This window comes from Clinocottus analis, unplaced genomic scaffold (assembly GCF_023055335.1).
Source record: "Clinocottus analis isolate CAN_PGR_092001 unplaced genomic scaffold, fCliAna1.0.p SCAF_7, whole genome shotgun sequence".
Lineage (NCBI taxonomy): Eukaryota > Metazoa > Chordata > Actinopteri > Perciformes > Cottidae > Clinocottus > Clinocottus analis.
The window spans coordinates 10,882,373-10,909,292 of NW_027176229.1; the positions used below are offsets into that span (position 1 = coordinate 10,882,373).

The 26,920-nt window shown below is 42.9% G+C and overlaps 1 protein-coding gene across 1 annotated transcript in view; it reads right to left on the reverse strand.

Moving 5' to 3' along the window:
* Nucleotides 1-24,323, reverse strand: part of lmx1bb (LIM homeobox transcription factor 1, beta b) — a 43,814-nt gene extending 19,491 nt beyond the window's left edge. The window contains exons 1-2 of the mRNA XM_068605282.1: nucleotides 23,640-24,323; nucleotides 22,982-23,168 (exon numbers count right to left, since the gene is read on the reverse strand). Coding sequence (XP_068461383.1) covers nucleotides 22,982-23,168; nucleotides 23,640-23,778 — 326 coding nt within the window. The 5' untranslated portion in view covers nucleotides 23,779-24,323. The remainder of the gene's footprint in view (nucleotides 1-22,981; nucleotides 23,169-23,639) is intronic.
* Between the last annotated feature and the right edge of the window lie 2,597 nt (nucleotides 24,324-26,920).

The following is a 26,920-nucleotide window of genomic DNA, read 5'->3' on the forward strand; positions in this document are numbered from 1 at the left end:
TAATGAATTTGATTTAATTAGACAATCCCTCATCTAATTAAGAGTGGGAGAAATCTGACCCTGTGTGTAGTCTTAAAACTGGCACTACATTGAACCATAAGGACATCGGATCAACTGCAAATTCAGCATTTGGAGAGAAAAAAAAGAAACTCGTTGTTGAAGAGTCGTCACAATGACTATTTATCTATCCCATCCTTCATGAAATAAGTAACGAAAACTTAATCATTTAAAAATATGATTATTGCATGACATAAAAACAAACTACCAGCCAATTAAAAACAGAGTTGAGAAGATGGTACTGGGGATTAGAAAACAGCTATAAAGGTCCAATTAAAGTAGTGATTCATCATCAGATTATTAATGAAGCTTGTGAGGCTCCTCTGCAGTATTGGTAATGGGCTGCTTGGCCTATCTTCCCTTAAACCCTCTGGGTAGACCTGCTCCTTACTCTGCCAAGGTAATCTCTTTAAAGGCCAAGAAGATCCAGCCCACTAGGCCCCCAAAGGCATCCTGTAGTTGCTCCCACCGCCTGCTATACTCTGCGCTTCACCTCCCAGGCTTGACAACTCTCATTATGGCTCCAACTTTTCTAGGCTTCACCTTAGAGAAAAAAAAAAAAAAAACTCTCTCAACTTGATCATTCTGACAGCCCCGGGTGTTGTATTTGTCATCCTCCGACTAACTGGACGTGCTCGCAAGCGCCGGGGATCTGAGGAGAAATGATGTAAACGTCTGCCTTGTCCAGAGCCAGATATCCACAGCCAGTTCACATTTGCTTCCGGCTCTGATGATGTCAGTGGGTGTGGGAGGATAATATCTCTTTCTAAAATATCTCAAATCGGCCATTATTATGGCTATGCTAGAAAGCCCTACGATACTTATCATTGACAGTTCATCTCCTAGTGGCCCTTGTAAGTCAAAGAACCAGCTGCAACCCCATAGATGCTTAGGTAGCCAACAACACTGCAGATCCAATTACCTGTAATACACACTTCAGTTTATCTCACTCCCAGTCATTATCTAAATTGCCAACATATTATTAAGGTACCTGCTCGAGAAGTGTGTGTGTGTGTGTGTGTGTGTGTGTGTGTGTGTTTCTCTTTGTCTCCTAATAGGGCCCAAAGGGAATGTTGTTTTGTATGTAACCCTCAGTGGGCTGTAAAGGAATGGGCTTTATCACCGTTTTCCAAAACGAAGGCATGCGGGAAGCACAGAACACTTCACCATTATGCACCAAACACAAACGTATCTGTCATGACATGGTGAGTGGTGGAATCAGGAGATTAATTATGTGATTGTGAAGAAAGGAGCCCAGCCCTCAGTCGGAGTGGTCCCTCATTACATTACCTCAGCCTCCAGAGGAACCCAATTGACTTTGGAGGCACACGGCTCCTCCACGGAAGACCTACACTGATTGAGAAGTGTGACAACTATTAACGGTTGATTTTGCATGGCCTCCGCAGTGCTACTCTAGTGTAATTCCAGCAGGTGAAAATCAAACCACTGAGGTTAAAAGCCTCTTTTTGTGGCGTTATGGGAGACAGTTTCACACTCTGGACTCTTATTCAGATTGATGGAATACTTTGGATTTAATTTACACTTGTACCCTACCTTCTCCTCATTATAAACATTATGTTTCTCCTTCCTGACTTGGATATTTTGTTTTCCAGTGAAATCCAGAGTTAAGTAAGCTCAGAAAAAAAAGCAAATTCCTTGAAAACCATGGATAATCCTAGTGCATTTTATTTCAAATGTAAGTGCTTTTAAAAGCAGCAGAGTGCATTGCTTTCAACCGCCAACATTCCTTTAAAGATCATAGATATTAACAAAAAATAATACCCTAAGAGGAAAGAACCTCAAACTGCAATCATGTGAGCGTATTCGACAGTTTAGCCATTACATCTAGATTTTGTGAAAAGACTGTGCTTCTTTCTTTGCTTAACAGTCATTATGTTTTGTTTAATGGTGGCACATATTCAATGTCACAAGCCCTCTAAGGGAGAACTGAAGGCCAATAGCACCTCGTATCATTCAAATCATGTCCATGCAAGTGAGATGTACTCTTGACACTGGCCGCTCCTTGGAGAGCTATATATGCAATTGCAGAATAGCTGTGGCTAGAAAATGTCTCATCCATAGGGACTCTCACAAGCAATAACACACCAAATGAGAGACAGACAGCTAGATTGAATAGAGAGACAGCTCGACAGGCAGAGATCAAGTCCAATCCCACTCCCGTCATCTGGCTGTACGTTCGCAGGTCAGGCTTAGATAATCTAATTCCTGGGCTTTCCCACAAAAAGCCAAGTGCCACTCAGGAGAAGTGGCAGAGAGAGAAGAGAGAGAGAGAGAGAGAGAGAGAGAGAGAGAGAGAGAGAGAGAGAGAGAGAGAGAGAGAGAGAGAGAGAGAGAGGTTTGGGAAGTGGATGTGGAGAGGGTGGTGGTGTTGGTGGTGGGCTTGAATAATTATGAATCAGGGAGCTTAACCTTCTGGGGAGTTAATTTGAAGAGCACTGGGGATAGGGGAGAGGGACTCTTTATTTCCCTGGGGTGCCCCTAATGCCATTGTGAGGGAATGGAGAGATCAGGACACGCAGCAATATCGTGTCTGTTAGCCACCATATGACGAGCTGACCCCAGAGCCTCGCTTCACAATCACACCTGCCGTCATCAAGGCTAATTTGTAAAACATATCAATAGCGCTCTGCTGGCCTTTTCTTTGCCACACCGGACCATTGATTCAGCCGCCGCGCCGAGTGACAACGCCCGACCCCCACCGCGACTTCACCCCCTCATCTTCTCCGTCAACAGACACATCAAACCACAGGCGACCTATGGGCTGTACTTTCTTTTTTATGCAAAGGGAAAAAAGTTAGATGATAATCAAAGTGCCAATAAATGAATACATGTTAGAACTCTTGCAACAATTTTGTGACAATCTGCAAATATATTAAACCTACTAACATCATATTTACATCCGAAGCGTTTTTGTTGTTGTTGTTGCATGCATGGTAAGCAGTAAGAGACACAAACTAAGACACAAGGGAAGACAAAGAGAGGATAGAGACACGGGCTGAGGATTAGATATATCACAGCATTTAAAGAAACAATACTTTTGCTGCTTTGGCTCTGCAAGGGCTGCAAGCTAAAATTATATTATTTGGAGCTCCTCTGTCCCAGGTTCTCACATGTCTGTCTGTCTCCCAGTCTCATGTCATGTTTGCAAGCAGAGGGTTGAGAGAGTGGCTGGCTAGCCGCTGGCAGAAAGAGCCTGTTGTGTGGCTGTGGTGGCCACAGCAGCAGCAGCAGCGTATGGAAGCACAAATCTCAACATCTGGATCCAATTTGCTGGGAGCACAGTCAGACAGGCCCGACTCTGCCAAGGGGAATCTCAACCCTTTGATTCCTACTCTCATGGCCCGCTCTAATTGTCATCCCTCATTATTTAGTCAAAGGTGGAGGGATGAATCATAAACTATTACAGAGAAATGACATTTCTTGCTCCAAGAGAAATCCTCCTCAGCCTCGCTCCCCTGTCATCTCAGCTGATAAGGAAAATGAAATGTATGCATGGCTGGAGTGCAAACATCTCTCATCCCGGATCCTATCATTAAGATTTGTCCGAGAGGGTCTGCGTTTTTCTGAAACCACAAGTGATGCAAGAGAGGAAGGGGTGAGAGTCGCAGCTGATTTGATGACAGTCCTCAATTAGAGAGGGGATCTTTGCTGTCGAGAGAATTTCTTCCAAAAAAAGCTTGTATTAGAATGGCCCTTAACAGAGGCATCTGCTACAAATGAAAACAATGTGTTTTTCTGTCTAACACTGCAGAGATGTTTATAAAGATATTTTCCAATTGAAATATCACAAACTATACTCTTACGACGCTTGTAATGTATTGCTAATAGAGACAGACCTATAGAAGAGTTTATGTCTGGTGAATCTTTATATGGCTTTTCAGTACCGTCTGTAAATAAATTATCTAATTCTATCAAAGTTATCTATCAAATTCAACCCATACTGCAACTTTAAAATATCAGCAAATCATTGTTTTCTCATTAAATAAATTACTGCATCCTTTTCAACAACGTCACAGTAGTTAGCTGAAGAGTAATCAAGGCAGAAGAGGCACACAAAAAGGTACACATGAAATGATATCACAAACATGCAATCAAAGCAGATGAAGTCTGGCCAGTAACCAGGCCTGTAATGACAGGTATGTGCACAGCACAGTGCCAAATGAGAACAGGTTTCGTTAACCTCAAGTGGATCATAGTGGCAGAGCTTCACAAGCTCTGCCTTTCATATTTCTTGTTTTGGAAGTACCATGATGCGAGAATATGTGCCCTGCTTGCAAGTGTTTGAGTGCCCTGTTCTTTACCCCTGAACCAGCAGGTGAGTCCTGCCTTCTCGGAAACACAACAGAAACCGTCTGTCTTGCAGTCTTTCAGCAGGAGAGAGCTGTGGTGGCGACAGATCACTTGATCCTTTTAAAGATAATTTAATTTTAATCTGAAATGGAGAAGAAGTTGTGGGATAAAGCTCTTGAAATAAAGCTCTTCACTATCAATGCTTTCTCAACCAAGACCAAGTTTCAGCGTCATGTACTACTGACTGTAGATTTGAAAGATGCGTATCAGCGCCTTCTCTCTCACATTGCTTTGACTTTTTTTCTTTAGCGGCCATCATTCACTCACCACAGGCTTGATGAGCCATTTTTCCTACTGGATGTAAAGCCTACCATCAGATTAAGCGGTCTCTGATTTCAGTACTAATTGTGCACGTCCACTTAAGAAGCTGACAGCTTGGCGAATGAGGAGGCTTGCAGGCCTCTGCGGCACGACACTCATCCATCACAGCCTAACCGATTGCATCCCTCTGAAGGCTCAACACGCTAACACCATTAGCTCTACTGCTGGGCATCTAACTAGCACATCACTCACACGGCTACATGCTAACAGCATTACGGCTAATGCTGCCCCTCTAACTAACACATCCGTCATGGGGCTAGAAATCCTACGGCTCTCCAGAAACACGCGGAGCCACAATGTCTCTCTCTGAGACAATCGCCCGCTTTATTTTGCCTCTGTTACTTTTGTTGCTCTGCTGCTAATACGCTCATTTGTCTCTGAGGATGCTGAATGCCACTGAAAGAAAGTTGTTTTTATTTGGTTTCATCCTGCCCACAACAGATCTGGGCATATGGTTGAATGCGTATGCCTCTATGAAGGGAGCCATTCAAATCAGATTATGATTTCATATTTCACAAAGACAGCACACCACTAGGATGATTTTTAATTAGAACCAGAATCAGTAAAAAAAAAAAAAAAGAATGGGGCAAGGAGACAATAAAATGAGGAATGCATTCATCCATGCGATGATTCTCTAGCTTTATTTAAGATCTGTGCCAATGTGCTAACAGCATTAATGAAGTTATAAAGCATTATGAGGGGAAATCAAATTTGCCTCGCCACTTGAGCGCCACTAAAATGCCAAACAATAAACTACCAGATTGCAAATTAGATCAGTAAAAATATCAAACACATTGCGGTGCAGGAAAATCCATAATTGCATTTAGTGCCTGGCCTCTCCTGGGGGAAGAGACACTAAAGATCATCAGCAGGCTACACAGGAGCCGCTATTGACAGAGCAGTAAAAATCGACAGGCTAACTAAATAAACACTCCAGGCTCCATTAAATATTCAACGGCTGAGATTTGACAGTCTAGCGTGCCTGCCTCTCCCCATCGCCTCCATTGGCTTCTCTCTGCAGCACATCTTCTGCCCTTCTCCCCTCCTCCTTCTCCCCCTCTCTTCTCTTCCCCCTCCTCTCCCCTGTGACTCCTGACAGCAATAAATGATGCGGTGCCTGAGGGCGCTGCTCCAGTGGGAGACCTGGAAGGATAGAGCAGGAGAGCAAAAGAAATAAAGGGGAGACAGCCTATGACCAATGGCCATTAACCAAGGACTGAGACAGGGCCCTATGACATCCGCTGACACCCCACCCCTTCAACACACTCTCATTTTCTCAGGCAGACTCACGCATGCACATACAATGTTACAAATCCGATCCACCACAGCCTCTTCTCTCCATTTTGTTGTTCATGTTCTAATACCACAAACACAGCTGAGCCAGAGAGCTCTCCAGAACAGTAGAAACACTGGACTCATCTTTCATCCTGCCAACTTAATCACAATTAAACAGTTTATCCTGCATGTTTGAAACAAAATTGGCACCTAGAAGGAGGGGAAAAAACCCTCCACTCACACGCCAGCTAAACTCCTGCAGCCTCCTGACAAGATCATATGCATTCATCTGCTGCGGCGAGCACAGCCGAGGTTATGCAAATGAGAGATGACAGTGTTATTGTGTGAGGAATATCAATGGAGTAATTACTGTTCCATGTCGGGCTATTGGCCCTCCACTGCCGCGCCCAGCCAGCTCGCTTCATTTCTCAGCCGCCCTCTCAGGGGAGAGATGAGCGGCGTGCTCTGGAGAGCAGAGCTAATAATGGCAGCACGGATACAGGCAGGGCTTAGACGAGCCCCGGGGTCCTGAGCTGCAGACTGCTAAACGTTGCAGGGGTCTCAGGAGAGCCCCCCAGCAAAGATGAAATGATTAAAAAACCACCCAACCTGACTGACAAGCTGACCGGCCACCTATAACTCTTCGTGCGGTGGGTCAAACCACCAGTGCTCGCTTCAATCATAACAGCGGGTGACCTTTTTGGACATTAATTGGCTGCTTGACAATGATTCTTAGTAAAGTTTTGATGGAAAAAAAAGAAGCAATATTGGCAGATAAGAAGAAATGTTCCAGTTAGCTAACCAGCCAGAATGTGCAACACAAACACTGACACACAACACGTTTGTAAAATGAATCAAATGGATCGAAGGGATTTGTAAGTCAAAAAAGTGATAGATAGGTAAATACTAACTGATCCTGTAAGTACTTTGCTTCACTGTCACTGTCTGTAAGATCATAATGATCTGGTCTGGCTTCTTCTTAGTTTTTGGCAGCCGTCAAATGAGTTAACTCCTCTGGCATGTAAGTGTCATTATATGCAAAGCTTAAATTTGTTGGGGTTTTGGCACGCCCCTCAACTTTGACAGCCTGTAACATGTCGACTCTATCATCCATCATCTTACACATGTGAGGGATTGGCTAATATATAAACATGCTACGAGGCCTTGAGTTCACCTGATGGGAGAAGAGACACTTCAAAGAACGACGGCTGACACAGGCCCCGGAGGTGTGAATTAACATACCAAGCAAAAAGAATGCTTCTCCCTCACACCTCAGTGAAGCAGCAAGCTAATCACTTTTCTCTCCTGCAAACACAGAAAGAAAATCTCCTGTTCCTTAATTGTGTTTATGTTCATAATTATGGTGAAGACAATAAAGCGTTTAGACATGAGTGCTGAATTCCATTTTCATTCTGTGTATCTGAACATATGCATGTTTAGATTTTATTTGTGTAAAGTAAATTAATATGGCTTTTAGGGACTGTACAAACGATATGACGCAGGAGGTTTATGCATTTTTTCTTAAATTATTTGGGAGACTATATTTTTTATTGACCTGAGATTAATATTCACTTCTTACTTTTTATGAACATATATTTTGAGATATTGTTGCCATTACAAGTCAAGGGTCCAAATAAAACTTACTTTGGATATTTAAAGAGCACATAGTCCTTACAGCTGAAGTGATATTTTAACCAAAACACCAGATAAAATATTATAATCCCACAAAAATACAACTTCATATCTGTCAAGATCTGGGTCATTGCGCTTACAAGACAGGGGTTTGGATGATTAAGGAGGTTTATGTGCTGCACTTGGACCTTCACACCATTCGTTTCCAGGTCAGGTGCACCTCTCGCTGTACCCAGACACCTCATACATCTCTGCAGGCCAGGACCACCTTATCTCCATACTTATCTCCAAAGCAATAATTCCCACTTAAAGCTGAAGCCTCAAGCAAATGACTGGACAGGACGGGCCCGGGTGGTACACCACTCCCACTCCTGCAGGTCTTCTACAGGCTACACACACACACACGCACACACACACACACACACACACACACACACACACACAAAAAATGCCTTACCACTTTGGCAAGTGCTCATAAAGCAGCCAAACTACTAAAGCCTGACTTGAACGTGGACACATAAGAAAACAAAACAAAAAAAGCACAGATGGTTTTTACCTTCCCTCAGGTCTAAAAAAGGAAATTGATTCTTTAACTCCTTTGTGTAATCTTGCATGAACGGTGGGTTGGGTGATTCAGGGGGCATTCGTGAACGTACTCGGCTAAAACAGTCAACTCAATCAGCCGTTCCCGGTCGACGAGAAGCCGACCTGGGCCGTACACAAGGCTCTTGTCTGACGCTAAACTACTTTCTCTCGTAAAACAGACCCCAGAAATTAATTGAGCATAAAAAAAGTCAGACGATTTCATCCAATCAGTGAGAAAATAACAGAAAGGCAGTATAAAGTGCACACAAAAATATATTTATGGTGTGAAATCTTAAACGCTTCCCAACCTTCCTCGCTTCTATTGTTTTTTTTTTACATAACTGGCTCGTTTTTTGGACTGCAAAGCAATAAAGAACAGCCCGACAGAAACCTGCCTCTCCCTGACATGGTTTGGAGATGTCATACATCTGATTGTATGACTAACTGGCTGTTTTGTTTATTATTCCTGTTTCGTTGCTTAATGTCCTTTCAACAGAGCTTTGATCCTGCTAACCTTATGGATCTTCACCATAAACACTTACCTTCTGCTGACATTTTTATCATCTCGAGGCCCGATGCCAGGCATCTGCGTGGAAGTTCAGTAACAGATAAAACTGGTTGCTCGCAAGCAGAAAGAAGACAACAGACTCTCTGAGTGAAATGTTTTAAAACTCCTCCATCATACTTGTTATGGTTTGGGGTGGTTGTGGACTGCAGATTTGGCATCATGCACATCTTTTATCTATTCTGCAATTGAAACGTGTGACTATCTGACCCCACTTAATAAAATCACCACACACCCTCATGTTTTGGAATGCTGGACAACTGATGTCATGTCGAGCAAAGTAACATCACATTAGTTCATTTCAAGCATGTACAAATGTAACCGATGACCAAATCCAACCAGATAATTCAAAATTCCTTATATTTTGATACGGTAGTGATTATATTTGATCTAATGTTTAGAATGATTTAAACACACCAAAGCACACACTGAAACCCTGCATGTCTAAGCATACATACAAACGCACAAACCACCCGTGAACAGTCAACAGTTGCCAGTGATGTTTCTTTGAGGAGGAGACCACAGGAATTGTTTATCACTGGGAATCAGAGTGACTAATCAGAAGCAGGCTGTTTTTTCTTGAACCTGTGCGAGGTTGAGATGTTTCCTCGTCCCACACTGAGACGTACGTGCCATGGCATGACCTACCCTTCTCCTCCTCCTCCTGCTCCTCATTCTACTTAGAGTACTTCGCCAACCCTGGTCCCGGCTCCACATCCAGAGGGACGCTCTGTGATGTTCTGCTTTTGCAGCGAGACTACAAAGATTCATGCTGTGGGAAGCAGAACGCAGAGAACCATGCCTTACTCAAGACAAATGTTCCCTTTCGTTCTGGTTTATTTATCCCGCCCTCAATCTTAATAATTAGCAGATAATGTATATTCTTTCCACCCTTTGCTCTCAGCCATTCTTTAGTACATCAAAGGCACAAACAAATAATGATGGTAAATAGATTTTAAAAAGCACAGAGAAGGGAACACAATGTGATTGCTAGGCAAAGTAAGAGTTTCCATTAGCCTTTGCCAGAGTACCATTAAACGTTATGGGCACATCAAGGCCCACAGAACATGTTGGTCAGCACAGTGGGAGTATGACATCTTACACTGTGCAGGGCCTCATGCTAGATCATGCAGACAGCTTCAAAAGAACTTTACCGTCAGGGGAAACAGTCTGTAGGCCGTAACTATATGACAAAATTACCACGAGATACATGTTGAACTGACTTGTAAGACCTGAAGTAGTATAGTTAGTTAGTTAGTTAGTTAGTTACACAACATTTTTTCAATATAAACAACAACAAGCTGATCATAATATCCAGTTGAGGCCAAATGCTGTTAAGAGAGAGAAACCAGACTGACTTCCACAGAAATTACAATGCAGAGCCGAGACACTGATAGAAGTGATGGACCTCTGTTGCCCATGAGGGATGTTTCAAAGCCACTCGAACGCTTGTCAGTGCAGTTTATTACTTCCTTGAAATATCTGTAAAAGAGGAACCATTGAGCAAAAGAAAACTGTTTAAGAGCTGGGGGTGTAAATCTCTTTTAATGCTGCTGATCCCTGTGTTAGTGCCGCTTCCAGAAACCACTCGCTGTTTCTCCTCCCCTACGGGTCCCTCATTACGCATCATCTAGGAGAAATGGCTACCTTTTCACTTCGCCTTCTCAAATATTGCAAAGTATAAGCGGTATTCTAAGTTATAACTGCAGGGGCTATGTCTGCCAAGAGTCTGTAGTTTATACTGTGCCTCCCCCCCCCACGCTCCCCCCTCTTCTTTATTTCTGTGGCTCTTGGTTAGGAGAAGCCATGTCACAAAGCCAAAGTTGTAGTATGAACTTAATATGGATACTTGGGATACCTCAAGAACATCTTACAGTGGATTATGATGGCTACTAAATGAATAACGTTTCTAGTCAACATTGATCAAGGAATCCTCACTTGGATGAAGAAACTGTGTTTTTTTTTCCTGTGTATTTTCCTCCAGTAAAGATAGATTTTGACAGGAGTCCTGAAGCCCTCCATTTCTCCCTCAGGTTTGGTTAGTTCCTGGAGGGATGTTTTTGTGCAGAGAGGCCACTTCTCTTTCTTATCTTCCTGTCATCTCTGTGGGACGGCAAGGCACGACTCCTTCTCTGGCTCCAGAACCACAGGCTTCCCCTGGACACCAAACCGCCGCTCCACACTAGATGTACTCTTTGAGAGGGTGGTTGTTTAGGGCGTGTCACAACTTATTAGAGCCAGAATGTGTGAAAAAAACAGAGCAGACTAAAAGACTATTTGCAAAATATGTTTTTATGGGTTGTTTCGCTGGTCTTAAGTGCCAGCAGGGCGGGTTTACCACGTGAGCCAGAGCAGGCGGACAGAACATTTGGACAATCGCAAGGAAGTTGCCAGAAAATGTCTTTTTGTGACGGACAGCTAAACACTATCTGAATTGTTCTGAATTTGGTGAACCACATCCCACTACTATTTGGAGATGGATAAAATAAAATGACTTTAACCTAAATTCCTAGAGCGATTATTCTTGGAAGGAAGTTGGTGCTTGTGTATAAATATCATATTTCTACCCTTAAAATCAGTGGATCCCAAGCTAGCACAGCCCTGTCAGATGAACTCAAGTACCCTTTCAGTGACATTGATTTTGAAAGGGTTATTATTCGAGTAGTGGTTGTGACAATATTTGGGCGGACATTTCTGTCATGTATTCACTACTTTTAGCTATTGCAGCCATTTATTCCTGTTGTAACTGTGTATGCATTACTTATTCAACTGTTACTTTAAGGTTACAGCAGACTGTGTAAACAGTTTATAACTTTTCGACTGTTTACCTTTTAAGGATGCAGTCATCTCATCGCCCTCTTTTTGTCCCGAGCACAGATCCAATACCAGTGTTTAATTATAAGGTATAGGCCTCATTGTGTGAAAGTGGCTGGAGTCATTCTTTTATGTGTCAGGCAACAGCTGGCGAGATTTAAACCTTAGCTTTCACAACTTTGTAAAACAAAATGGAGCACGTTGACACAAACATTTGCTGTATTGTTATTTATTATTAAAATAGTGAATTGCATATTAGCAACTTCTAAAATTATCAGGAGTTAAATCATGAATTGATTTGATGCAGCAAGAAAGTGGTCAAAATGTATCTGGGATTAAAATTCCAGAATATAATCTAATAGTAAGTATATCAAATAATTGACTTCAATAAGTTGTGCCTAATGTCACCAATACCGGATCCATCATTTTGAGTCAGTATTTGACCCGATAACAGTGAAACACTATTACATGTCGACATGTAAACTGTTTGTCTATCAATTTCAGCTAACAAATTTAACTTTTTTTTTTTGCTTACAATTTGACCTACTCTGTTACTACTTTTTTTTTTATAGCGCCTACTCTCAAAGTGGTGTTTGCGAGTTTCAGCAGTATTTATAACTGCTGGAGTACCCCTTGGGCACGAGTACCCTGGGTTGTGAATCACCGACCATTAATGCGGTTTACTGACAGTAATGGTGACGCTTTAGTTGCCCTTAACACACACATTTTTACTAAAATACAAACAAATAAAAGTATGGATAACATGAGATTACACAATTTGAAAAGGAGACATAAAGCAATAGTCTTTCCTATGTATGAGTTGTGGTGAGACTAAAACCTATAATAAAATCATGAATGGCAGCATGTGTGTAGATAGTCCCTAACATAGACATACTTGTGGGCAATAAGAAAAACATACACAGCGTACTGAGGCGCTGAACCTGCATGCAGCTTGGAGAATGTTAATAAGGATTATGGTTAATGTACTTATAATATTCATCGCAAAGGCCAAGTGGGTCTTGCAACTGTCTTTGAAGACGCTGAGGCTTCTGCCAAGCAACACCAGCTTTCATGTTTATGTTGTGGGGGAAAAAAAAATCTCTGTGTCAAATTTAGCTAAAAGAAAGTTCATCTTAAATAAGCCGGAACCCTCAAGAGGAACAGATATACATTCCTTCTCCGCCAGACAGAACGAGGTTGTAAGTGCTGTAATAATTTTTCCAACGTATAAGCCATAAAGAGATGCTGATGCCAGAGAGCGTGCTGCGACCCTGCCGACCTTGCGCCTGCTGCCGGGCCTCTGGTTAGTGTAAGCAGCATCCAGCTGAAAGCTACCAGCGGCCGTGTATGTGTGATGTTTCCAAGGAGAGATGGACCAATTAATCTGATTATAGTCACAAATCCTCCGACATGTGTAGGCCTGTCTGCAACCATGTGCAGTACAGATGTATGTCCATGTGTGTGTAAGCATGTATGTACGTGTGTATAACATAATGGGATACGTACACAGAGTAGAGGCAAGGCTCCATTTATACACACAAAATATGAATCTTTGAAGACAATATATTACCCACAAGGTTTATAAAATATCTTAAGTAACAATTTTTAAACATTCATCAATCGAATCAATGGGAATTGGTCTTTTCAGTAAAAAGTGGTTGCCAGGTAGCTGTAACTGTATGCAAACACACACATGGGTGAGTGGTCCTTCCACGGAAGTCAGACAGCGACTGTTAAAAGTACCTGAAATGAAATACTGGGTGAAATTGTAAACCATATGTCAAAGCTTTCGCGGTCTGTTTAAAAACACAACACCCGAGCACTTAAGGGTTTTGAACAGCCACTTTTCATTGGCATGGTTATGAATATGCCTATTCTGAGGGAGATCCTTTCATTTTCAAGCCAAAGATCTGAGTCAGTCACAGCTCGGCGTATGTTTGTGCCACTGACTGCAGCCTGCGCTGAGGGGCGGGAGGAAGCGAGACGAGGAGCTGACAGACAGGGCCTGATACTGCACTTCCACCACAGGCCAATCCCCAGCTAACCCCTGTGCTGACAGCCAGGATGTAGCACTCATCCACAGGCCACAGCCCAGGCTCTGGGGCCCAGGAAAAGGAGAGCACGGAGAGCAGGGAGAAGGCCGGTCTGCTGATGATAGAAGGGAGGGGAGGAGGGGGGCTGGTGGTTTGGGTGGCACGCACCGCTTTCTGCCTCCAGAGCAGTACGACCAAGAGGAGAATCCACAGACTGTGTCGCCTGCCAGCAGCATGTCCAATGATTGGACGAGTGACAGACCCGCTACACACACACACAAGAGGGCACGCTACACACTTCTGGCTGCACACATGCGAGCACGTTCACACAGGAATGCAAAAAACAACAACAACTGAATGCAAAGTGAAGCTGGAACCTATAGGAGACCATATGATGAACATGCTGTACCAAGAAATTGCAAAAACACAGACTTGAAGACACATTTACACCACAGACACTCAAAAGTGCCATTTTTCCCATAACCAGATTTTATGGTTACTATACAGATTACAGTTTAAAGTACAACCATCCAACATAGACATAACAGATGACATTGCATTTCACTGACAGAGTGCTATTGCTGACAGTACAAGCCATGTGAAACATTCATCTTGAAAATTGCATTGGCAGAACTAACAGTTTGTGGAGCTTAACTTCCCTTTCTACAGATGTAATTGATTGATATTTGTTGCTAGACAGAGTCTTAGAAGAACCAAAGACTTTGGATCAATAAATAATGTAGACCTAGTCGGTGTTGTGCAAAAGCACAGTGGAGTGATGAAGGTTGAGAGGCCACTGGTGACCCCGGCAGCACGCTGCGAGAGGGCTCTGTTCAGAGCCAGCGCTGTCTCTCCAGCTGGGATCACAACACAACGTTGGAGCTCTGGTTTCAGAGCACAACTCCGGCCTGGGGCTGGCGCTCCCCTGTGAGACTGAGCCTGCAGGGCCAACATTAAGGCAGACAGACACCCTAGGGGTCAGTCAACCCACCCACTCTCAGGAGGAGGCAGCGACAAGCATAGAGGCCAAAGACTGATTGGAGCTGCCTCAGTCCAAAGCTTTGCTTTTTTTTAACTGCTGAGTCTGTGTTTGAGCCTCAGTTTTCTCCAACTATTTCTGTTGAATGGGGTTTCCAGTGAACTGGCCCCAGAGGCAGAATCTGTGGATAAAAAATGTGCTATGAGGCCGTGAGGTTGAATCAAACACAACTATCAGCTAAAGGAGAACATTTAGATGAATGGAGCTAACAACTCAGCCTTCAAATGCAGCAACACATTTTTCTTATCAAGGCAACCGAATAGAAATTTCCATCTTGAGAGCACTACGGAATCACATATGCACAAAAAACATTTTGAAAAATCGTTATGTTTTATCCTCATATCCATCCTTTTCATAGACACCAGATCATTTCGCAGCGTTCATGATTCGTGGAATTTCCAGAGAAGACATATTATAGCAGCTTTCTGGGAAACATTAATATCCAACCGGCAGAGGAAAGGTAAAGAGAGAAGAGAAGGGATCGGGGGGTGCAGCAAGGGGGTGAGGTGCAGACGATCAGTATCAGGGCATGGTACATGGATGATAACATCTATCTAACATCTTCAATTGCAACTCCTTCCAACTCTCTTGTGCACAGTTTCCTTAAAGCCACCGTTTTATGCAGAACATGGCGTCTGTGTTACAGCTGTCCGTAGGGACACTAGTGCTGGGTGTCTGGAACAGAGTTCAAGATGGACAGTCATCTTCTCTGCGCACACACTTCGCTGTCATCACGGCTGCACTGCAGAGACTCCACATCTGCCTTGCCTTACAGCGCTTCGCCCTGCTCTTACCAAGCCCCCATCATCACTGCCTCCCTCCCGCGTCTCAACTCCCCCATCAGGATCATCCAAATATTTCCTCTCGCTGCTTTTTGAAGCTTCCATGGGTCAAGCGACCTCGTGCACAAATCACGCTGGTTTGCCGTGGGGAGGCGGTCAGAGAGGAGGAGAGTGAGTCAGATGCATAGAAACCCAATCTGCACTGTTTTCATACGGGGTTATTTTTCTTGCCAAGACAGCCATTACCAATCAGCGGTTGGTTCTAAACAGCGAGTTTAGGGAGCTCTCACTGTAGATGCCGGTCCTGGCAGCTGATTTCAACCATATTCCCCAGCCACGCCAGGGGGAAGAGGCGGAGAGTAAATTCAGAAAGCCTGACAGCCTGCAATGGTTTAACACGGGGGTTAGTCCCAAATACATAGCTCTGGATTTATGTTGATGGATGGATAACCAAATCCATCTCATTGTTTGTAATAAAACATAGATGTTAGTTTTTACACTGTGACACCACACTTGCTATGGTGCTGAATTATGATCTGCTGCAAAAGAGACAAATTTTAGTCAGCCAACAGTTTTGGAGCTTACATTTTTTCAGATGCAAGGCAGAAAAATAATAAACTCAAATACACAAGGATAATAAAGGACTCAAGTCAGCTCTACAGTGTGTAGGCACAGGAGGTTCAATAACTAATGCAGAATTTTCATAAGCCCTCGAACCAGGCTGGTAAACAGGACAGACAGAGCGGGATGAGCCGGTGTGGACCTTCCCTCCCACCTGCAGGGCACAGGCTCAGGGTGAGAGGAGATGCTGGGCAGGAATCTGCAAGTGCTGGTTAAAGTAATCACATTGGTTTCACTGCATCTGATCTGCAGTCTAACAGACTTCCAAACAGTTGAATGAGTAAATAAAGTGCCCCAGGGGACTCCCGCTGGAGATGGATTACCACAAGAGTGCACACACAAAAGAAGCTGAAGCCCCACAACCCGATGTGAGCCGCAGACAAAAGCCTGGCGTTGGACCTCGACCAGGGAACCGGCAAACTTTATTAATCTCATCCTAGATTGAACCTCCTGCTATTGCAATCCATGCGCTCACAGAGAGCCACATGCTCTGCCGTGAGCAGGTACACACTCACAAAATGACTGTGCATGTGTGTGTGCATCTGTGATTGGACGCATAAGTGGGTGAACATATGTTTTTGTACACAAGACGGTGTATTGATGATTGTGTGCATTTGCTTGAGCACACATGTCGACATACTGTAGATGCACAAATGTGTGTCTGTGTGCGCATGAGTGTGTATGCGTCCGCTCGAGTGCATGGACCACATAGGATGAGTCTCATGCTCACTTGGCTGTGGAGGTCGGGTCTGAAGGGCCGTGGCATTCTGCAGCCCCATCCTACCCCGGCCCCATTCTTCCCTATTTCTGGGTCTGACACAAATAAAAGGATTAGGAGCCCCCGTTTCCGTCAGACCCTCCATTCAAGACAAAGCTCCGACCAGCTTAGTGTCACACTTAATGATAAAAGTGCAAATCTCTGTCAGTCACTTTGGGCAGGAATACCGGTATTTGGGAGCTAATCTCATTTGATGAAGATTAAAAGAGGTAAAACATTTTTTTTTTTAAAAGACAAGGAAATGTGTATCTGTACAAAAATCTATAGCGCGGAAATGTAGACATTACATGTAGCAACTAGGATGAGGTGCTGAACTCAATCTTTAAAATACAGACAGTAAATGTGAGGCAGAGGAGAGAGCTTAGATTAGAGACAAAGAAAGAAAGGAGCAGAGAGAGGAAGCAAGTGTGCACACACACAAAGACACACACACGCGCGCGCGCGCCCACACCCTCAAAAACCTGGGGTGTATGTAGACAAACACACTGCTCTGCCCATTCCCATGTAGAGCTAGAATGTGTGATGTGAGTGTGAGAGTGAGCCCTGGGCACACAACAGTCTGAATGCAGCACTTGCCACTATGATGCCAGTCCTCTCTAGTGTATCTGTGAAAAGCCTACGTGTTGGAAAACATTCCAGAGTGGGATCACATATACATAGTTGAGGCCAGCAGCGATACTGCGAGCCAGCAGCAGAGGCCATGTCTCAATTTCTCATACACGTTCGACCGAGCTGCCTGGAAGAAAAACCTGTGGGCTATTTCCGAACTATAGAAGCAGAATGAAAGAAACCAATATGAAATGTCATTCAAAATACAAGAAATGAGCGGGAATAATTCTGCAAATGCAAACTTTCACACACCGTAAATTATATTTGAAATGAATAATTTCAGCGCTGCAAAAATCCAGTCAGTAAAAAAAAAAGCTCATTCTTGTGATTTAAACATGTAATCTGGCAAATTGAAATTGAACACATTTGCTGAGTGTGTGTATTTCTCTGCTGGCTACTTTAAGAAGGCTATTACAGTATTTCACAGATTTAAGCCAAAATCTAATTTGTAAATTGCATTTAATGGTTTGTGGTTGCTTTCCTTTTTGTTATGAAGAGTTGTCATGCTGTGAAAATAAACCTGAAGGCCCGTGGACTTGGAGCCAGTAATGAAAATCACTGCATTGCCCAGCCGAGGGCTTTCTCTCCACCGTCACTGATTAGCATTCCCGATTGACTGACATGTCCCACTGGCTGCCTAACAGCCGGCTTTAGGAGATGAGGTTAAATTGTGGCTACCAACAAATTGCATGCTTGAGTTCCTCTGCACCCCTCTGCTATCATCCAGTGTAATGTGAGCACACCAGGCAGATCCCTCTGCAGATCCTTCTCCTCCCCTGCACTACAACTCCCCCACACAAAGCCACAGAGACCTCTTTCCACATCCCTCGCCACCAGTCTGGCCTCTAAAGTGGTGATGGGCATTACCGTGGCTGAGCCTCTGTGGCTTCCCAGAGCATCCTGCAAAGTGCTTTGTGTTCCAGCTGCTGCTACATACACAGTCATACACACTAGTGTACTTAATACTCCCCAACACACACACACACACACACATGCTCATACTGCTCCCACTCATTTGGATTAAAACACAGAAATGCTTTTATAATATAAACCTTCATGAAATCATCTAATTTCATAACATAAGACTTGTACTTCAGATTTACTGACAGCCTCACAGAAAACACCTAGTAAATATAAACAAAAAGGCTATTGAAGCTTTAATTTATGTAACTCGTGTGAATGTATAACAGTATTATCCATATATACAAGTGTTCATGTAAAACGATACGCTTAACTCAAATATTTATCACCAAAGAGCTATTTGTGGGAACCGGAAAGGATAAAAAACAGAGAATCCAAGTTGCAGCTTGTGATGCAAATAAATACCACTCCAACAGGTCCTTTAATGGGTCTGAATATGCTGAGGAGGGGGGACAGTTAGCAAACCATGAGATGACAGATGATGCATCCTAGTATGCTGCTGGGACAGGCCGAGCCATGTTGACATAAAACCCAATACTTCCTTACAGAGGAACGGGGCCAGCATCAGCTAGCTCCTCGCCCAGTCCTAAAAACCCAGCAAGCTGAAGCAATATTATCTGGCTTAGTGTTTCTAACATTAGATTTGTCTCTCTGTAGAGGTCCTTCTTTTATTTACCCAAGAGCAGTGGCTAAAGACACTTTTATTTTGTTTTTAGGGAGAATAAAATACTACAAGAATGTATAGCTGAAAGTTAGAATGTTTTGCACAAAGAAATGTACACCCACAGATCAGCGCTGCTTCTGAAATACTGTAGAAGAAGTGAGGATAGTCTTTAATTAACTGCAAAACTACCCAGCTGGGTTGACAACACAAAGTACATCCTAGTTTATTTTTTTATTTTTTTTTGTGGTGTGCGTATGAGCGTTCACAAAGTGCCAGGCCACGCGGGAGTGCCCTAGAGTGAGTAAAACACACACTCGGTGAGCTAACACAGAAACCCGGCCGTCAGCATCTATCCGGCACACACTGCTGCAGAGTCCCAAGCACAGCTAATTAAAAAACAACAATTTCACAGGAGGGCACTCCAAACATTTCTAAAAAGCACCTCTCAGCACACCGGGGGATCGTCCAGCATACATGGGAAGTGAGACAGGTTCGGGGAGCTCTGCTTTTATGGCTTCACCACCGCTGTGTTTTTCTACTACTCATACTACCGTGACCTGAATTCAATTCTGCTTACAGCACGTGAATTTGAAAATTTGGAAAAATCTGCCGGCTCTAAAATTTTGCAAAGAAAGTTTTTTTATGGAGCAAGGAGAAGGAAATAAAAAATCCACGGTGAAAGTTTAAGCATCAGCAGGACTGAAAAGTCGACAGCATGGTGTAAAATAGAATTTAGTTAATGCTGTGTTTTGTAGATGCAGCCCATGGCCGTTTCTAACAAGGCAGTCCATTACAAGGGTGTTGTCCAACACTTTGGTCAAGTGATAGGCCTTATTACATGGCTCCTTTCAAAGCATCTGCTTGGTTAAAAGAAAAGGTCTCCCTGGGGAAAAGATCTCCCTCTTCCTAATGATGTATAATTGACCTCCAAACACCAGGGCACAACAAACTCTCTCGGGGTGGTGTAATTCCACTCTACCTTTTACATACCGCCCGTCTCGTTCAAGCTTGTTCCTCCTCTGCGGCTATGGCTCCCGTCCAACTGACAGCTCTCCCTATTTTCCCTCAGTTCTAACAAACTTCTTATAAATAATTCTTGCAAAAGGCAGCGCTATATTGCTGTATTTCTCCTCCTATGATAATATATTGAATTATATTTTACCCTCTGGAAAATATGCCCGACAATCTGTACATGTGAGATTGTTTTGGACCCTGAATCTTAAAGCCCAAAATATTCCTTATTCACAAATTATGGATCAAGACAGGGACGATAAATACAGGGCAGCTGCTTGGCATGAAAAGAGGCCAATATAATCCAATCTTGTTACTATATAATTGCACTATATGGAGTAAGATGTGTTGAACTGTGTTGGTGGGAGTTTTAATAACACAGTACACAATTGTTTTCCCCCGTCTGCACTTAAATCTGTTCCAAAGGTGCGAAAAAAGACTGCTTGCCAATTCCTTGATTTATTATAGCTAGTGAGAGCTGATTACGGGGCATGAATCAGTTGCTATAGGAATGTAATTAGGCACGAAGACCTCTGTAAGGCAAGGAGCTCTCTACCAAGCCCAAAGCAGTTTGTGGGCTGACAAATGCATCTTAAATGGATGTCATAAAAGTCAAAAAGGTGCCAATTACATCTTTAAGTATCCCATCAATGCAAATAGAATAAACAAAAAAGGGATACTTGTGTCTATATGATGAGAGACCCTCCAGCCAGCATTTAACCTGGGAGGGGTACAAATAAAAAATATATAATAAGTGGGGGAAGCAGGGTAAAGAATTAAAAGATGTGATGAATAACAGTGTGAAAGCAGGACGTTGCCCAGCAGGTTGCTGTGTTTGGCTGGCTGAGCAGACTTGCCACACAAGCTTACAGCATTCAGAGTAAAAGGGGGAAATGGTCAGCTGTACACCAAGTATGGTGCTTCAAAGGCCCAGCACAAACTAAATGTCAGGAAAGAGTATTATCTGGAAGCAAACGAGATCTGTCTCTGTTTATGTCTGTCTTCTTCTCTTTACACACACCAAACAAAACACAAAGTGGAGAGCGCCGCATAACAGGCATGAGAAAGAGATCCTTCTCCCTGCCGGACAGTCTCAGCTTGCAGCCACCTCTGAGCCGTGACGCCGGGGCTCTGGTATCCCATAGTTACTGCTATGAATTTTCCATTGTTATCAGGCGACTACACTGCTGTCACAAAGCGGGATGAATGGCACGCACGGCAATAGATGTAACTCTTTGTTGCTTGCAAGGTATCTAGCAGAGAGCCATAATGTCCCGGTAATCGAAGTAGAATTGTTAAAAAGGCCGGACACAAAAAGCTGAAAATGTAGTGACAAGCATGAAAAGCGCTCATGCGATGAGAAACACAGGGCACCCCGGGGTCCTCACAAGCCAACCAGCCACCCTCAGCAATGTATACTTCTGTTACTTAGCCCCAATATTTGTGTCCCTACATCTGCCATTGCTGCTGACTTTATGTGATCAGTTTCTAATTCAATTTACTAATTTATCCTACTCGGTGGCTAATGACTCTCAAGCTACTTCCTGTCAAAGGCCCAATATAAAATGTAAAAATGTATTGTAATCAATAAATCAAATATATATTTAAATATATCTATGATTATTGGAATTATTATTTTAGTGGATGTAACATTTATAATTATGTTTGCTATTTATTGTGTTGCTGCGAATTTGACAGAATAAATGATCAAATTAACAAGATGCATTTAATCATAAAGTCTGCTGTTTTAATCAAACTCCGGTATTTAAATCCCAAAATAAGTTTGATTTTTTTTTTTTTTTCAAACGGTGAAACTTGCAATTCAACACTAAAATATTAATGGTTTTAAAAATCGTGTGCGTGTGTTTGTGTATACTCGAGTCACACGTGCGCAAATTGTGAAACTTCTAATTATGTACTTACTACGTACGAAACCCACATTAGGACGTGTAGCGTGCAGGTACGTAGAAAGCGCAGGTTGTTTTTTATTACACCGTTAAATATTTGCCACATGCAAAAACACGTCCTATTCAATACACATTAAATGGCCTGATATAAAATTCAAATAAACAATTACATTTAAAAAAAAAAAGATTCGTAACATTTAAAAAATATAAAACAAAATGTGAAAATATTATATTTAAGGCAAATCGAGGCATCAGACTGACAGAAAGGGGAATTTGGGCCGATCGGAAAATAAAAGTAAAGTGCGTGGTGGACTCGACGCGACAGAAATGATGTCTTAAATTATTTTTGAAAGAATCTGAAGCGGCTGATGTGGATGTGGAAATGCCAGATGATGCAACCAGGAAATACCCGAGTGAATAAAAAAAAACAACCGAGACTGCTTGCTCGCCTGCACATTCTCGGGCCTGTGTGGGATCACATCTTCTTGTTAGAAACGCGCTCGTTTCGCTGACACACATGTGGAAATGCCGTGCAGTGTGTGACAATGACAAAGAAGCATATGAAAAACGATATAGGACCGCTAATGCCGAGCGTCCACCAGCCAGTGTGAGCACTCTGCTGCAGACGTTTCCATATCTCACTCATTAGTCAAAATGTTTGGGCGAGGTAAAAAAAAAAAAAAAAAAAAAAAAAAAAGCTCAGATTTAAATCCACTTGTTCTTGTTTGATTTTATAATGCGGCCGCAAGCAAGTCGTTTTAACTGCGGCAGAGCAAGCAACGACAACAGTTGAATACATATTCATGTTGACGGATATATTTCTTAATTCTTTTAGAATTATAATAAAACCTCGCACGAGGCCTCCGCTCTTGGCCAACCGAAGCTTCTACGGTGCCATTTTATTTATCTTCTCTTCTTTTAAAAAAAAACCCGCTGAAGCAGCGTGAAGAAAGGCAGACAGGGAGAGCGGAGCTTTTCTCAGAGAAGTGTGCTTACTGTTGGTAGTCGTGTTTGCAGTAAAGTTTCCTTTCTCTGAAGTAGCAGCTGGTGGTGAGGGGCTGTTGACACACGGTGCATTGCAAACACTCCTCGTGCCACGAGGAGTCGTTGACTCTCATCAAGAAGCGGTCGGAGATGGGACGCTGGCATCCTTCACACACGGATGGATGCTGACAGTCGCTCCCTGGAAGAAAAGAAACGGCAGAGGAGTCGGGGCCCGTGAGAAAAGAGAGAAGGCCTGAATCAAGAGCTGCACCTCTAAAGCGACACAGACTCAATCAATTAGCGTGTGTGAAAGTGTTCTGTTTTGAATGAATACACAAAAAGAAGCATGTTCAAAAAGATGAAATTGTATTTTTTTTTCCCTCCAATAAGGCCCGCAGATTACATCACTCTCACAGTTTAAACATGACCAAATCGCACGTGATTGGTTTCCTTCGCAATTACATGAAAATAAAACTCCATTTCTCATTATTATGTGATTTTTTTAAAAATTTATTTATCCCTTTTTATGCATGTATGAACATGTGATGATCCTAAGCAAAACAGCAGTGTGCAATGCATAGCAGGCTAATGGCATCCACACCGGGACACCAGTGTGTGTGACCTGTGCTCACGTTGCGGAGGTTTGGGGCAAAAGAGGAGGAAGACTCACCGAGCATGACTCCCAGCGTGGCTTGTCCCGATCGCAGGGGATGGTCTTCAATTTTAATGCCGTCCAGCATGATGCACGTCTCGGACTGTAGTCCCACGGAGAGGCGCTCCAGCGACACCAGACCTGTTGCAATATCCATACGAACACGGTGAAACTTGACAAGAGAGTCCCGGGCGCACACAGCCGCCTGGAGGCAGCGCGAGGACGACGAGGCGGAAACCTGTTGGAGCTGCTTGAGTGCCACTGGACGCACAGCCTGCAGCTCGGAAGAGGACAAGTCAACAGAATGAGCTGAGGTGAAATGCAACCGCAAAAACAGCTCGACTCTGATGCTCGCAAGAGTTCAAAAAGGTAGAGGCAAAGTGTGCACCGGCTACACGTATCCCCGACGTGCCAGGAGACGCGCGCGGAGAGACAGAAAGGACACAACAAACGCGGGGAAAGTCTCTCAACAGTCACCTGTTATGATCAGAGGACTGAGGAAGCGTTATCTTCTCGTCCTCGAGCCGACGGGAGAAAGGTGGGAATGCTCTTCACGGAAGTTTTGTTAAAGGTTGAAAAGAGGAAGCAACACAACTTGACAACAAATCCAAAAATAGGAGGGTGTATGTATGTAGATGTCCCGGCAGTAACTCTTTGGAAGTAGTAGAGACGGTTGGTTGGTTGTGCCCCTCTCGCTGCAAAAGTCTGAGATCGAGATTGAAGCGAGTGGATCCTCCCACTCCTGCATGCATGGCTACACTTTTTTCATGCTTCATTCGCTGCCATTGGGATGCGATTGGAGAAGAAGAGTCCAGTGCGCTGCACACAGTCCAATAACAACACACACATGGAAGAGGAGCAGAGGAAACTGGCATTTTACAAAGACCTGCTTCACACGGAAGCAACAATGCAATCTCATAATTACACCAATAGTAATAATAACCCATAACCCTAAGTATAGACAACTACTATTACTACTACTAATAATACAAATAATAACAGATTGTAATGCAATATACGTGAATCATTAATTGTATTATGTCACGGGATTACTGAGAAAACAATGCATTCTGTAATGTGATGCTATGATTTTACAAACAAACAAAAAATTGACGTGAGAGAATAAACATGCTATATTCGTCATGAATTGATACATTTCTATGTTCGTCAGGATGTGAGACGTACGGATCAGCATCACATGCCTTGCTTGCTCCTTTGTTTATTGTTTCATTTGAAACTGCTGTTCCCTTTCAGCTGATGCACCTGGCGATCAGGGGTGATAACAGCGGCGTGTCCAGCATGGCTATCAATCATGGGCCAGGGAGAAGCACCGATACTATCATTATTTCCTATATTATTGCTCATAATAATAATAATAATAATAATAATAATAATAATAATAACCTGTATTATTATCAATAATAAAAAATAAGCGTATGTCCTGTAATTATTTTACAGGAACGCAGCAGCTATAATTATATCTTATGGGAATGATCCCTCGTGGCGAACCCAATCTGAATTCTTGAAAATCCCCAAAACAACGAAATGAGCGTTATTTTAAAAATGATATACAATATTTATTATTATTGAGAGATCAGTACACACATAGTTAAGGTGTTATCAAGACGTTTGCGAATGTCCTGGAGGATGGTGCATTGAGGCCTGTCTGAAATTACAGGGCTGCTAAAGGGATTGCGCGCTGCTCCTTATGTCACGCTGCATGAGAGGCTCATTGTTATCACGCTCTTTAAATAAGATATAGCCGCAGACACCGGCGCACTGAGGACCGGACACATGGGACACACGTTTTAGGACACGTATTTGTAGAGCATATGATCAGATACACTCACGCTAGCTTTTATTGTAATCTTAATAAAACAAATAAAGACCTGCTGCTGAATCGTACACAATGAAGAAATTATGAGAGTATGACAGACACAACAGCAACGGTGGTAATGCTATTTATTATAACACATTATTATAACCGTCATAAAATACATCTGTCATATATTTCCAATTGCATTAGATTGAAAAGCATAAGGACACACGTCCACGTGACATGTGTGTGCACATCTCTCTGCGTGAAGGCCTCGCGGATGTTTCTGATGCTCTTTGTGACGCTGACCTGTAGCCCAGTTTGGAGACAGAGAGCAGCCTGTTGGCGAGGCCCTCTGCTGGTCACCGGGAGAACAGCTGCGGTACCGACAAGTCAGAGAAAATAAATCAGTACGTTCACCTTTTGTAATAGTTGTTTTATTCTAACAAAGAAATATTTAAAGCTCAAATAAATATGATATGAATACGGATTATATATTTTTCATTAAAAGAACACTCGTACACGCACTGTGTTAAAACCAGGATCAGTCCGTACCTGCCAGTCATGAAGTCATCCATCCCTGGCTGGCTTAGCTGTTTGTGTTTTCTTCTCTTTGCAGCCCTTCTGTCAGCATGGGGTCAATTACCGGCGCTGCACACTATATTGGATTATCGTAGCACTAAGAAGCATTACGAGCTGAGCGCGATACAATATAATCAATACATTTTTAAAAACATATAGGCTAATACATCTCGTGTCCCGCGCTCCTCGCCCTCCCCCTGCGTCCATTCAGCAGTTAGCCTATCGGCCAGGTCACTTGTGTGTATGAGGACATCAAACATTCATTCAATAAATCAATCCGCCAACTTTTAGCCGGCGGTGTTTTAATGAGCCTCATGACCAGCCCTCCCTCTTCTGCCTATAAGGCAGGAAGAAGAAGAAGGAAAAAAAGCCGTTGCAGCAGGTGTGCAGCGCAGAAAGCAATGGCCTCCTTAAGTTAAGCAATTTACTTTTAAGTAACCAGAACTGTTGCATCCATCGGAAAGGTAAGAGACCATTATAATGCGCCATTAGAGCAGCGCACATTCCTGCAGGCTGCTGTGATTTCGATTAGTTTTCACGGTGAGTGTAATGACTCTGAATATGGAAAGAAATTAGCTTTGAAGGCAGTAGAAAAGAAAATTATTTCTGGAAAATATGATATTGTACTTAAACGGATTAGCGAAAGCAAAATTAAGAATTGCGAAAAAAAAAAACGAACAGTTTTGCCTCGAAAAATTGTCGGATTTCTTACAATAGAAGAGACAGAAAGTTTGAGTAAAAGTGCGCTCACAAAACCTAAACAATGTTTACAATACTGTGTCTTTATAAATGCATTTAGGCCTGTTCTGAAAAGATAAAGAATTACCAGAATGATACAAAACTGACACTTAATACGTTAAACACAAGACATTATTTCATGACTTTGTTACATTTCAATCTA